The sequence below is a fragment of the Python bivittatus genome, unplaced genomic scaffold, assembly GCF_059951505.1.
Source record: "Python bivittatus isolate LINGU-HERP-01145 unplaced genomic scaffold, Pbiv_v1 ctg000340_np1212, whole genome shotgun sequence".
NCBI lineage: Eukaryota > Metazoa > Chordata > Lepidosauria > Squamata > Pythonidae > Python > Python bivittatus.
This window is the reverse complement of record NW_028277056.1, coordinates 3,203,443-3,217,619: the sequence shown is the minus strand read 5'-3', so window position 1 is coordinate 3,217,619 and position 14,177 is coordinate 3,203,443. Positions and strand designations below refer to the sequence as shown.

Here is a 14,177-nt window from a genome sequence, read left to right as displayed (position 1 = left end):
GTGACTACTGTTCTGTTGTTATCAGTATCTGCAAAAATCTTCCAATATTGTCACAAAATAGAAATAATTATAATTTTATCAGTTTTATTCTGGGCACTTCTGCAGGTGGCTAGTTGAAAAGCTGATAACCCTAAGAAAATACTGGGCGGGTTTGCTTTTACCCTAGGTTGGGCTAAATGCTCTTGGGTTGTTTCCTTTTCAGTATTATAGACAAGCCAGCCCTTGTCTTGGTTGGTGGTATGAATCAGCTCACCAACTTTAACCATAATAGATTTCATTATTTTGAGCCTCCTATGTTATGTCAAACTAGTTGTTGCATTTTACTAACCGGGGTTTAGCACGTCATGTGAACCCAGACGCTGATTCATAAGAATTGGAGCCCGGGCAAACTACTCATAATTCCTAATATTTGTTGTGAAGGTTCACGTGCCAAGAAACATACACATCCAGGTTTGGGCCTCAAGCATTATCGTTATCTGATGTCTGACTGTTGTTTCTTTCGAGAAATTGTGGGAGAGCTGTCTTAACCTAAGGTAGGAAAAATCAGAAGGATTCTGATAGCACCTTTTCCCACTAATCAATTTTATTCAAAGGCATCAGCATTTCACAAAAGCTGGTGACTTTGAATAAAATTGATTAGCCGGAAAAGGGGTTATCAGAAACCTTCTGAATTTTTTTGTTCCTTTCAAGAGCATTCCCCAAAGTAGCATCTGGAATTATTACAATCATCAGCGGTTAAGATTTGCACGAGGCCGCTTGGAAACGGCTTCATCCTCCATTGGTAAGAATCATGAGCGAGCTTTGGTGGCCTGGAAAGAAGGGGAGAAAATAAAAAAGAGCTTTTTCTTTTCCTTTTTTAAATTAATGGCAGAGGACATCCGCGTCTCTTTTTAGCAGACATCAGGAATGTGAGCTCATGAATACCATCCTTCCAAGGAGACCTACTTTCTGATCTTCTTTTCTCGCTGCAAGCCGCTGGTAATTGATCGGGAAATGAATGAGAGCTGCCTAACTTCACCTATGCAAAGAACACTCACGAGGCTCCTCTACAATTCCCACGCCTTTCAATCAGGTTTGCTGCAACGGAAAGCTCCCCGGTGGATTGATCCCATTAGCAGAGTCACGGGTTGCTAAGCACCTGCCTCCAAGACTATAAAATCATAGCTACCTTGCAGCAACACATTGTCATGTGATCTTTTTTCAAGCCCTGCTAAATGGATGGTGCAGTCTATTCATAATATAGCCATGTACTGTGATTCATCCTAGTATTTCATGACGGGAAAACAGTTAAGACCTGCAATAAAATGTTACGGCATGCAATAAGGTAGTTGAAGATTCCAGCTATTTCATTCTGGTTCCATCTCTCCATAATATCCTATATATTATGACCCAACCACTGGTCACTGTTCCCCCGTCACTAAGCATCCTTGATTCTCTTCCCTTGGGATTTCCTTTCTCCACCCTCTCTTTAAAATAAATAAAGTTGCACTTTTGTAGTCTGCAAGATTCCTCCCAGCCTTCTGATGCTTCTCTCTTGATGGATGAAGGGTCCTGTGAGCCTGATCGACCTCAGCATTGACCCACTGTCTTGAGCTTGCTGAAAGCTCATGGCACTTGCTGCTTCATCCTGGGCTTCCAAAATCCTGCCTTCTGTATAGGGTGTGGTTGAGATGCTTGAAATATCTTATAATGCATTTTGTAGTAGCTGAAGATGTGGATACTTACAAATGACTAACTTCTGAATCCAGAGGGTCAGCTTGGAAGCTAAACATGTAATTGTTTGCTGCCGGACTGTTATGGTTTGGGATATTTAGCTAACAGCGCCAGGTCAGCCTTTCCTATCCTTGAGAAACTAAGCAGGGTTGGACTTGGTTTGTATTTGGGCAGGAGTCTGCCATGATTGTAGACTAGACTGGAAAATTATATATATATATATATATCAGAAGGCAGCAATGATAAAGTACATCTGAACTGCTTAAGTCTACCAGCAATGGAGCAACCTGGTCAGATGTGAAGGCAGTGCAGGCGGGTCCTGTGATGACCAATGATGCATGAGGTTATAGCCGGCCTCTGTTCACTGACGGTGGATCTGTAGGAGTCTTTTAACACAGCCTTCTCCAATCAGACACATTGCACAAAGCTTCCTTTTCTCTCCTCCCCCTCCTTCTTTCTTCTTTTCTTCTCTTCCATCTCTCCTCCTTCTCCTCTGCCTCCTCCTCCTCTTCTCCTTTCTTCACTTCCACCTTTCCTCCCCACTCTTCTTTTTCTTCTCCTCCTCCTTTCTTCTCATTCTCCTCCTCCTCTATCTTTCCTCCTCTTCCTCCACCTCCTCTTCTTCCTCCTTCTTCTTTCTTCCTCTCCTCCTCCTCTCCTTTTTTCTTCTCCTTCTCTCTTCTTCTCCTGCTCCTCCTTTTTCCTCCTTTCTTCTCCTTCTCTTTTCCTCCTCCTCTGGCTCCTTTCTTCTCCTCCTCTGCCTCTTCCTTTTTTGGAATGTGTAATCTGCAAACTCCCACCCCAACTCAGCTGATATCTGGATTTCAGTCCCCTTCAAGAGGAAAATATTGTATATTCTTTCTCACTTAGGAGGAGAGATGCCCCAATCTCTCCCTCTCCTGGATAGGAAAAAGCTTTCTTCTTTTGTTTTGTTTTGTTTGTTTGTAAACTTTATTGTCATTGTACCTCATACAATAAAATTAAATGCCATCCCCAGTGCACCTTATATATATAAAAACCATAAAATAAAAACACACATCCTTCACGTTCACATTTTTGAAAAATAGAAACAGAGCACTGGGGAAACGCACAGGGAAGGAAAGCAGGGCCAGGATGTGTAGATCCTGAGAGGAATTTGACACCTCCAGCCTTCCACAATTATTATTCCACTCTTCCTTCCAGAAGGCGTCCAGAGTGGTTACAGAAGAATAAAAACTATATGAAAACCAATGACTCTTAAAGACAATATCTAAAATTAAAACATGGTTGATTTTAGAAAAGAAATGCAATAGAACAACGCTGTTGGAGAGAGTCTGATCTTCAAAGCATCTGTACAAATGCCTCAAGGAGCAGGCATGTCTTCAGCTGTTGGGTCCAGCTGTGTTTCCCTTGGAGAGAATTCCATAACTACACTCAGTAGTTGTTTTAGCTGGAGAAGATAGGTGTTGTAGTCTAATGCCTCAGAAAAGTCTAATTGTTTTGCATGAAGTAACAGTCGAAGAGAGCATAGTGCTTTGGGGGCTGCTTCTGGGTTCCCCTCACCTCCATAAGTAGTGAAAAATTGTGATATGATGCAAGGACACGAACAATCCTCTATCTTTTTACTGGCTCTGCATCTCATAAGCAATACGCTAACCCACAGTTAACAAAACCCTGGGTTTCTCAGTTAATGGCATTTTGCAGGTTCATCAGGCTCACGCAGTCATAAGCCAATGACACTGGCTGTGTTTGACATCTTGGGGGCTCAGCTATTCTGATAGCAAGAATGGATCCAGCCTTCCCCAGTGAGAGGTTTAGCTCAACTTGAACCCTGGTGTTACTTTCAGAAAGGAAGTATTGCCTTTGCCATCCAGGTGGCTAAACTTCGAGAGCCGGCCCAACCAACACAGTGTCTGCATTCACATACCATTATTAGGCTCAGTGCTAGCTTAGAGAATAACCCCTGTTGGCTAAATTCATAGAGACTCCTAAGCTATCAGTCCTGGATATAATCCAGCATTCCTGGCTTTGCACAACAACACAGGCCCACACAAACAAACCCCAGTTCAGATGGTATGTTGTTGTTGTTGTACCTGAATCAGTGGACTCCTGGCGACTGCCTGGACAAGTCCCTGCAGTTTTCCTGGCAAGAATTTGGAAATGGCTTGCCATTACCTCTTTCCTAGGGCTGAGAGAGAGCGACTGGCCCAAGGTCACCCAGCTGGCTTCATGCCTAAGGCAGGACTAGAACTCAAGGTCTCCCAGTTTCTAGCTGGTGCCTTAACTACTAGACCAGTGTTTCTCAAAGTCTGGTCCAAGGGCTTGTGGGGGTCCCCCAAGACCCTCTCAAGAGTCCACAAAATCAAAATTATTTGCCAGACTATGTTGAAAAATAATACAATATTAAAATCCCATTAAACAATTGTGAGAAGTGGTAGCAGCACCGAATACATCAATTTTAATTTTTAATACTGCAAATATCAACAAATATAACCCCTACAAACGAAGGCTCTTTTGGGGTCCTCCATAACTTTTAAAAGTGGGAAGGGGTCCTGAGAGAAATAAGTTTAACGAACACTGCGCTACACCAAATTGGCTCCCATCTTTCAGAAGTAGAGCTACTGTAAGAGGCCTGCTGGTCACCTCTCCTTGTTTTTCTCTCTATGCTCCCCGATTAGCCAATTAGAACAGCCACTGCGGAGAGGACACTCCTGATTGGCGGCGGCGGAACAAACTGGCAGCGGAACCTGGTGCCCGCGAGACAGGGAGGAAGGGGGACCTTTTTTAGTGACGGACCTTCAGGAGCTGCGGTGGGGCGCGTTGCGGTGACCTATTCAGATTCGTGATTCTTCCCCCGCATCGCCGTGGTTACCGCCTGGAGGGTCGGGGGCGTCGCCGAGGAGCATGAGCGCGGCCTTGGGGAAAGTAGGTATCTGGGGGGGCGCCCCCCCGCCCGCCTCCCTTTGGGGTGCCTTTCCCCACCCTTTTCTGCCTGCTGGGGAGCTGAGGGTGGTCGTGGCAGGGCTGCCCCGGCGATCCTGTACAGCCTTGGCGGCTGACCCAGCCTCCTGCAACGGGGTGTCCTCGGAATGACTTGGATTCCAGCTTCCATCATGCCCAGCCGAGCCCATCTGGGGGTCCCCAGGGTGGGAAAGCGTGTGCAGATGGAGAGTGGGGGGCGGTGGACCGAGCATATGGGGAATTGGTGAACTCCCCGTATGTGAGTGCTTCTTTTGATTTATCCAAAATTTCTTATCAGGACATTTTTTTTTCCCGTAATAGAGATGGAATTACGGAAATCCTCTCTCTGTTTTTGCACTGTTTCCTTTCTTTATTTGGGATTTAGTAAACTTTCCTCATGCCCCAAGAATAGCTACTTTTTCCCTAAAAATGCTCTGTTCCCCTGGTAGCTAACTTCAGTTTGCTTCTTTATACATTTCTAGTTTTTTCTTTTTTCTGTTTAAAATGTAAATCTCATGTAAGGACTTTCAAGTATATTGACCTAAGGGTATGTGTATCATAACTTTAAGCCATCATCATCAAGAATGAATTTAGACTTAGGTGTTTCCCATCCCGCTAAATATTGTACTGTTGAAATATCTGCCTATAAGTTAGAGGAACTAAGCAGAAAGAGAAATGTAGGAAATCAGCCATCTTGTTGTTTCTTGCAAACACAGCTTTTAGGACTTATAAATCTGAGAAGTTTGCTAAGGAGCAACCTTGTGCTTTGAGAAGCTCTTGGTACTTTTTCTTTCTTTTGTAACAGATGATTTAACTTTCTTCCTCCAGGTGCTGTCCCTGGGAAAGGAATCTTTTTTAAAACAAAGATCTGCATTTTTCAGGTAAGGGACTTGACACTCTGCACAGTATCTTGTTTTGTGTCCTGATGGAAGATAGCACTAAAAGAACAGGAAGAATTCTTGATGCTCAGCCTTATTATAAACATTGTAAGAGGGAAGCCATGTGAAAAGTGGCTATCAGACTCTCCCTGATTTTCAGCCTTACTGGAATTTTTTTCTGCAGTTAAGACTTCTGGCAAGAATTACTGCTTCTTTCCTTGAAATCTGTTGATTGGAGGAGTGAGAGCATTAGAAAGAGAGAGAAAAAAGAAAGAGAATAGGTGTCCCCACCCAATTTTGGATCTGGCTGTAGCTACTGCTTGGTTCAGCCCCACTTATAGTAATGTTTAAAAGTTTGTGAACTTTGGAGTTTTGGGTCATTAGGACTTGTGTGGAGAACAGATAATGTTTTAAGTCATACTCATGCAGAAATATCAAAAATTCAAAAGGATTCACAAACTTTTAAGCACCACTGTCTCATGTAAATATATTGTTAAGGACATATAGCCCTCAACATTATAGTTTGCCCAATCATGACTGGTGTCATAGCATCTTATGCAAACCCAACCAATGATAAGTTATTCAACAAATCATTGTGCAATGTAATATGTGTGCGTTCAAACTGGGATACAGTACCAAGGAAGAGACGGTTAAGGCGTTTATTTTCTTAAAAGAAGTCCACTTTTGATAGGACTTACTTCCAAATAAATTAATGCAGACTTTTTTTCTTTGACTTTATGACTTGCACTCTTTGTATAGATTTGCAAATTGCCAATTAGGGTGGGAGCCTTGCATTCTAATTGCATTTTAATTGGAGAATCTCAAGCAGTCTCTGTAAGATTTTGTACCATGGAAGCACTAGCAGAGGATAATAAGGATTTATCTGTTTATTTTTTAGCCTTGCATTAAAATCATCCAGAAGGGATCCAGTCTGTTCTATAGGTAAGGGCATTTTGTTCGTTTTTAAACTATTTGTCATAACCTGGGAAAGAGAAGTGTTTGGGGGCCTATGCCGTGGTATAATGAAAAGAAATTATATTATTCCCTCTCTGGCGGAAACAGGTGGCCAGGGAAGGCTCAGAGCAGGTCTTTCCCCAATCATTTTCCCATTATAAAAATGTTTCAGATGTACTAAACCAGCCTTCCCCAGTCTGTTCCCTTTGACATGCTGGATTAGAACCCCCATACTTCGTAGCTACTGCAGTTGCTCCAACAGATGTGGGGATCGCACCCTAACCTTACTCTGTATAAAATAACATAATAACCTGAGAAGTGTTAATATAAATAATCCAGTAATAGGATTGCAGGTCTCATATTTTTAGGAAGGCAAACACAAAATGGGAAGGATATAACAATATAACCTAATATTGTTATATCCTTCCCATTTTGTATTTGCCTTCCTAAAAATATAAGATGAGACCTGCTGAAACCAACTACAGATTGAGTCCCAAGTTCAGAGTCTTGTTTTGCAGAGTAGTCTGATTGGGTATCTCTAGGAAAGGCCAGTATTTTCTCCTCTAGTACCTTCTCTTGGCTACTGTACATTATATAAATCCTGTGTACATTTACTTGCAAAGAAGCTCTATAGAACTCAATGAGGTTACATCCAAGTAAGCCTGCCATGAATTAAGGGCTAGTTAAACTAAATAACTTGATCACTCTGTTATTTAGGAAGTTGGATTCTATCAGATTAGACTATGGTTGAGTTCTCCTATGCTAAATTGTTATGCAGTTTGTTTTGGCATTGCGTGATCCGTGAAGCAGCCACTGTGGTTGGTAAACCATGGTTTATGGCTTAGTACCGTTGAGCCCAACCAGTTGTGCTGCCCTAGACTACTTAGAACAGAATTTGAAAAATAGATTAAGCTGAACTAAATTTGCATGGAGAAATATCTGCCATTGCTACTTCAGAAGTAGAATTTCTAGACCAGCGTTTCTCAACGTCAGCCACTTTAAGATATGTGGACTTCAACCTCCAGAATTCTGGGAGTTGAAGTCCATGCATCTCATGCTGGCTGGGGAATTCTGGGAGTTGAAGTCCACATATCTTAAAGTTACCAAGGTTGAGAAACACTGCTCTAGACCTTCAAAGTTTTCTGTATTTTTTTTTTTCTCTCTTAAAGGCAGCCTACAGCAGAACTTTCAAAGACACTACAGATCCCAGCCCACCCATGGTATTGGCCGGTACAGACATCTCCTTCCCCCAGAGGTGAGCATTTCAAATCTCAGGCTTTCCTGATTCTGTAGCTTCTTAAAGACAGATTCTAGATGGACAAGACTATCAGCTGAGGGCTCTCTGGGTTAGAAGGGGACTATTGTATTTGGTTCCTTAGCAAAGCCATGACAGGGATTAGAAATTTCTTGCATCTTAGAACTGACATTCCAAAGTAGTTGTAACTTAAAATTATCCTTTTCATCATGCAGTAAAGGGAAACTTAACAAGTGTGGGGGGAAAGAAGAGCCTCCATCGCAGCCTTCTGCTCTCCATAGTGTTTTCTGTGTTGTCCCATGTGCTTGTTTTTCTGAGCTAGATTCTGTCCCCACCTGCAGAAGGCAGGGCAGAGACGTATATTCAGAGTTTGGTGTCCTAACTCTGGCTGTGCATATAAGGCTTAGGTTTTGAGTTAAGAAAAAGAACTTTGATGTTTGCCAAAGCTCCCAGCTCTTAAACTCTGCTCTCTTTTTCCCAGGCCCCTAAGAAAAGGAAGAATCACGTAGAAATGAAGGAAATTGATCCTGGCACAGAACACACGTACGGAAGCTTGAACATTGTGGTGACTGGCTATGACGTCAGTCTGGTAGAGCATTATGCTCAGTATGTTCATAGGCTCTGCAACAAGGTGTCCATCAGGGTGGTAGAAAGGTGAGAGGCTTGGCATGTGAAGAGATTACTTGCCATTAAGAAATCCTTGCCGGAGAGTTGTGGGGCTAATCTCCATGTGACTTGGGTATTTTCTGACTGTGTCATTTCACCCGAAGGGCTAAAGGACCACATAGGCGTGGTATGCCTTTGCTGCGGCTCTTGGCAAATACCAGGAGCAGCCTTTCAAATCAGATTTATTTTATTGATTTGTTAGGTTTCTATCCCACCTTTCTCCAAGAGCTCAGTGCTCCTTACATGGAGATCTTGTTTCATTTTACCCCCATAACAGCAGCAACTGTGAGAGATAGGTTGAGCTAAGAGAGTGTGACTGTCCGAGTCTCCACAGGGGGCTGCCACGGCAGAGGGCGGACTAAAATCTGGTCTGTCCAGTCCCAATCCAACGACTTCACCACTACCTCATACTGCTCTTACCGATGCAGTGCAATAGATCAGACTGAATAGCAGAAATGGCTTTGTTCCAATATTTGGAACAAGATTACCTTTTCAAAAGTGCATAGAATGAGCTAAGGGCTGCCCACAGACCAGCAAGAGAATAAGGAAGCCTGTTTATTCCCAGTCAGGTTCATGTTCTGTCTCCTGCCTCTCTGTTGTAGTTGGCCATCTTACCTAAGTAGAAATAAAGCAAATTTGCACCATGTAAACCAATTGCAGCATTCAGCTCTGATGGTTGAAGTTCACCCAGGACTGGCTGATCCTGGATTTCTGTCAGATCTCCTGAGATCGTGCCAAGCCAAACCATCGCTCAGGAGTGCTGCAGTACATTTGTTACCTTAAAAAGAAATCTATTTGTTTCTTTTTCAGTAAACCCCCCCACCAAAGCTTTAGGGCACACCTGATAAAGTGTTTTTTGCTGAGTTTGACAATATCCATCTTCAGTGCCAGTTTTTCCCATCTGTGGGTAGGAGTTGAGTGTAACCTGGGCTCATGAATGAAAGCAGCCATGTACTTCGAAGGACCCCAGCCAATTTAGTTGGCAGCCCTGCTTTGTTGGGAAGAGTCTCTTGCAAGCTTTGTCCCCGAGGCTGAAAGTTCATTCAAACAGTGAAAAAATAGTTTCCCCTCCATATCTCACTCTGCTTCTCTCCTGTTGATGGTCCCCCAGCTATGCTTTGCCCACAAAAACTATGGAGCTGATGTTGACCGGGGAACAGGACAACAAAATGCGGGTGGACGCCGTCCTTACAAGCCACCAGCGTGTTGTTCAGGTAGGCTGCCTTTGTAGTTTTATTTTCCAAAATAGTGCAATGGCAAGATGTCTGTCAACAGTCCTCCAGCTTCTTTGTTGAGATCTCCTGAATGCCCACAAAGCAAGAGTATTGAAGCTGAAAGGACAATGCTTTTGTTAAAGGCTCATCTTGTGCTCCAAAAGCAGGAACCACCTCAGTTTGAGAGTTGCAATCAAGGGCCTCTTTACCTTAATTCTAATGGTGATACACATCTCTGCCAGATGACCATCCAGGTTGAAGTTCCCCCATCTTCAAATTGCCAAGGTTGAGAAATACTACTCTAGCCCATTACTATAGAGTTCCAATCAATCTGGAGTCTGTTTCCTGACCTGGCCTACCTGAAAAGGCTGACAGAAGTAGAATGAATGAACTTTCCTTGCCCAGTTTACCGATGGAGGCTGTTAGAAAGGGAGACCATGGGAAGAGATCCACCAATCTCTACCCAGGTGTGGAATTCAATAAATATTGGAGGAATGCAAAATGGGAACTTGGGGAGAAAATGGATAATGAACATGACAAGCAAAGAAACCACTTCTTAATTAGTCAGACCTCTAGTTTTATGTTGTGCCTCTGATCTCTGTGCTGGAAATGGATTCCTTCTCTAAAAGGAACCTGATGGAGGCCATCTGTTGTTGCTCTTGGTATTGTTTTATTATTTTTATGTTAATAATCTAGCAGTGTTTTCCTGTGGACGTCTTAATTTGGGTTGACTTTTGTATGATGTTTTGAAACAGAAACCATGGGGAATCTTTTGTAAATTTGGTGGTCTAAAAATTTGACAGATAAATCAGTAGGTCACAATAATCTGCCCAGCTTTGCATTTTTGTTTTCTCTTTTCCTCTGAAGTGATTCTCCTTCTCTTCTCCAGATTAAACATCTGAGTGCCACGTTTAGTCCTATTTTCTTGGAAATCATTCAGAATAACCTGCCCGAAGGAGTCCATCTGTTAGTGAAAGAGGTATGTGGATTCTTACTGAAACATTTACATTTAGAAGAAAATTAACAAAAATCTTAAGGACAGGTTTACTAACTTTGAATGAAGTAAACCTCAAATTCAATTTACTTTGAATAAAGTAAACCTGTTTTCATGGGCCACAGTGCCCTTTGTTAGGTATATGCGAGCTTGTCACAATAAATTTGTCTCTTAAGGAACTACGAATTTTTTTTGTGGTTTCTGCATGGCTGGAAAAGTATTTAGCAATGTGGATCTTGGGTTTAGACATGCACCAAGATTTGTGTTTGTGTGCCCATGAAGCATATATATATTCCCCGCATTTAAGAGATTGATATTGGCATGAGGGCACGTTCCATCGGAAGGTTTCCATCAGAGGCATTTTAGCTCAGAATATATATTTATTAGATTCATATCCTTTTGTAACAGTTCAAGGCAGAGTACACAGATCTTGCTTCTCCTCTTTTTCCCACCGAAAACCCTGTCACGTACGTTGGGCTGAAAGAGTGACTGGCCCAAGATCTCACAGGGACCCTCCATGGCCGAGGGAGAAGCAGAATTTGGGCTTCTCCACTCCTAGCCAAGCACCTTCCCCACTACTTGTAATGGTATGTGAGACTGACCTCGGGAGATGGGAAGAGTCACAGTCAGGGAAACAGTCTGATATGAGGCCGCTGAGCCCACAGCAGGAATGAGGCATGGCAAACATCTCAGAAGGGACCCGCCCTAGTTTCTCAGACTGTAAAGGCGAGAGGGGAGAGACTTTCTTTCAGGCTTGCAAGATTCTGTTAATGTAACTTTACAATAAAGTAGAATTAGTTCATCTGGGGGTGCTTCCTGTCTGGACTACCTTGCAAGGCTGACATCAGTCTTGCAAGTCTAAGAGGACATTTCTCCCTGTTGCCTTTACAGCTCCAGAAAACTAGGGAAGGTCCCTTTTGAGACATTTGTCATGTCCACATTCCTGCTGCGGGCTCAGCATCCTTTTATCTGACCGTTTCCCTGGCTGTGGCTCTTCCCCATCACCTGAGGCCATTCCCATATACCATTATATTCCCATATACCCCACCCTGGCCCACATTGACCTGCACTGCAAGGATCTCCCTGCATTTGACACCTAGCTCAGAGTGCAATTGGAGGGCACTTTTCTTGGGACCCTCCCTTGAAACAAAACGTCCAGGGCCCCCAAAAACCCTTCACTGGTCTCCAGTGAAATGCATCTGATGGAAACCCCTGAAAGCTGTTTCATGAGAACTTTCTCATGCTTGTAAGAAATCCTCTCTGTGCAGCTCCTTCTTTGTCAGAGTTTCAACCAGGACATCTCCAGGGCAATCCTGTGCTGTGAGCTGCAGGCCCAGAACAGCTGGAGGATACAGCTTTGGTTAGGCTGCTCTGGGTCTCCCGATGCGGTACTCACTGTTGGCACAACTGCAGCTTGGGGGAGTTTGCTGGGATAATTTCCACCTAGTGGACATTTTCTTTCCCCCCCTCCAGACCCAGAGGCTTAATGGCTTTTCCTGTCCTCCTGTCAGTTCTTAATCGATGCCCCATCAGGCATAAATCCCAGGCAGCACCTTGCAGGAGAGCTACAGCTGAGGAGAGGGCTGGCTGAAGAGCTTGGGGGAAGGAGCTGTTCAACCGGGAAGTTCCTTTGGAGCAGTGTTTCCCACACCTGCAACTTTCAGATGTGTGGACTTCAACTCCCAGAATCCCCATGCTGGCTGGGGAATTCTGGGAGTTGAAGTCCATACATCCTACAGTTGCTGAGGTTGAGAAACACGGCTTTAGAGGGAAGAGGGTCAGCAGCCCACCAGATACTTTGGTTCTGCTGACTGGCACCTCCTGCCCCATTTGCATGGTTCCTGGTTGGAAGAGAGGCAGATTTAACATAGCCTTATCAGAGGAATTCATTGTTTCACTATCTAGGAGCAAAGCCAACTTCAAAGCAGCCTACTTGTTATCTATTTCCTGGGAATCCAGGGTACTTAAATTCTTTTAGTGTAGAGAAGCACTTGTAGATCTTGGGTTGCCTTGGAAGCATTTGTAGTTTCAAAGACACATTATCGTCTCTGTTTTTCCTATTTGCAACAGAACACGACCACTGCGGTATTTATCAGAATGGCATCTATAGGCCACCCTCCCCTAAACTCTCAAAAGGAGACAGATGTTACATTAAATCATCCCCCTATGTACAAGGATTTACCGTAGCATTAGAATTCCCCCAAATCAGGAATCGCTGTTGAGTTCAGGACAGGAACATCACGCTATTAGCATCTTTCCCCTTCTCACTCACCTAATTGGTATTTACTGCCCTATCATCCATCAGGAGTGGGATTCACATAAACTAACCTGGATAGCTCAGCCCAAGCCAAAACTAAATGTACATTGTGGCTTAGTGTATTATGTAAATCAGGGTTTTTCAAACCATTTCCAGATTGCAAAACCTGTTAATTAAAAATTTCCTGGAACTTTTTGCCTTGCCCTTAGACTCCCATGGAACTCCATCAAGTTCCCATGGAATCCTAGAATTCTGTGGAACTCATTTTGAAAACCCCTGACATTAAGGATTGTCGCTGGATTCATAGTGTGGATTGTTTCATTTTAAGCTGAACCTATTGTGCAAATCCAGCCAGTGTTTTATAAACCATTGTTTAGGTGATCTAAATCTTGGCTGGTACAAAGATTTTGTAACTTTCTTAAGCAACCATGATTTAGCATTGTGTCAGATCCTAATGGTCGGTTTGTTTCCTTCCTTCAGCACACAGAGGAGGATTTCAGAATTCGATTGAAGATTCGCACAGAACTTGATGAGCTTCGTGCCAAACTGCAGTGAGACATTATGGCTCATCATACCTTTCATCAGTTCAAACCACCCTCAGTGCAACTTTCCTGACCTGGTGAACGTTGATCTGTTTCCTAGAAAAACTAACTCTGCTGAAACATTTCTGTAATATTATTACAGCATGTAGTGGTTTCTGTGTAACCAGGAATAGAAAACAGCTTCCCAAGCTGAGGTTAAATAAACCTTCTTGAAATCACCTGCTCCAATCCAAATGGCTACTCAAATCTTTACAGTCAGGTGGAAGCACAGGTAACACAAGAGTGATTGTATTCAAATGACACCTGGAATCATAAATGTTAATTACATTTGAAACTAGCACGTAATGTAAATCCAGGCCAGGTGACTTGGTTCAGTACACCATGTGAACTCAGAACACTGGGTATCAGACTGGAGAAGACTTAATGCTGTTTTTTCCAACTTGGGCAATTTCTAGATTGGTGGACTTCAACTCCCAGAATTCTCAGCAGTGGCCATGCTGGCTGAGGAATGCTGGGAGCTGCCCAGAATGGGAATACATTGCCAATACCTCAAATGATGAAGGAAAAAGAGAGAGTACTCCATTCATTTTGGCAGGAAACTTCACATTTTTCCTGTTAAAAGCAAAAAGAATGTCATGCCACGTTAATAGCATGTAATGACAGTATACACATCTTCGTCTACAAAAATCAGACTCTTTCTACATTTCTGAATCGGTGGCAGCTTTGTCAAGGACCAGCACTGCTGGGCTCTAGCTGCTCTGCAG

The 14,177-nt window shown here is 43.3% G+C and overlaps 1 protein-coding gene across 1 annotated transcript; it reads left to right on the top strand.

Annotated features, from left to right (window-relative positions):
* The first annotated feature begins 4,461 nt into the window (after positions 1 to 4,461).
* On the top strand, positions 4,462 to 13,631 carry MRPL48 (mitochondrial ribosomal protein L48). The gene is made up of 8 exons (XM_088140441.1): positions 4,462 to 4,617; positions 5,482 to 5,534; positions 6,430 to 6,473; positions 7,655 to 7,740; positions 8,222 to 8,394; positions 9,518 to 9,620; positions 10,510 to 10,599; positions 13,352 to 13,631. The coding sequence occupies exons 1-8, from the start codon at positions 4,597 to 4,599 to the stop codon at positions 13,424 to 13,426; spliced, it is 645 nt and encodes a 214-aa protein (XP_087996567.1). The 5' UTR covers positions 4,462 to 4,596; the 3' UTR covers positions 13,427 to 13,631.
* Positions 13,632 to 14,177: the final 546 nt, after the last annotated feature.

Coding starts and splice junctions, on each gene's coding strand:
- MRPL48 (XM_088140441.1), top strand. CDS start 4,597: ATGAGCGCGGCCTTGGGGAAA. Junction 6,474..7,654: donor GGATCCAGTCTGTTCTATAG/GTAAGGGCATTT, acceptor TCTCTCTTAAAG/GCAGCCTACAGCAGAACTTT. Junction 10,600..13,351: donor TCCATCTGTTAGTGAAAGAG/GTATGTGGATTC, acceptor TCCTTCCTTCAG/CACACAGAGGAGGATTTCAG.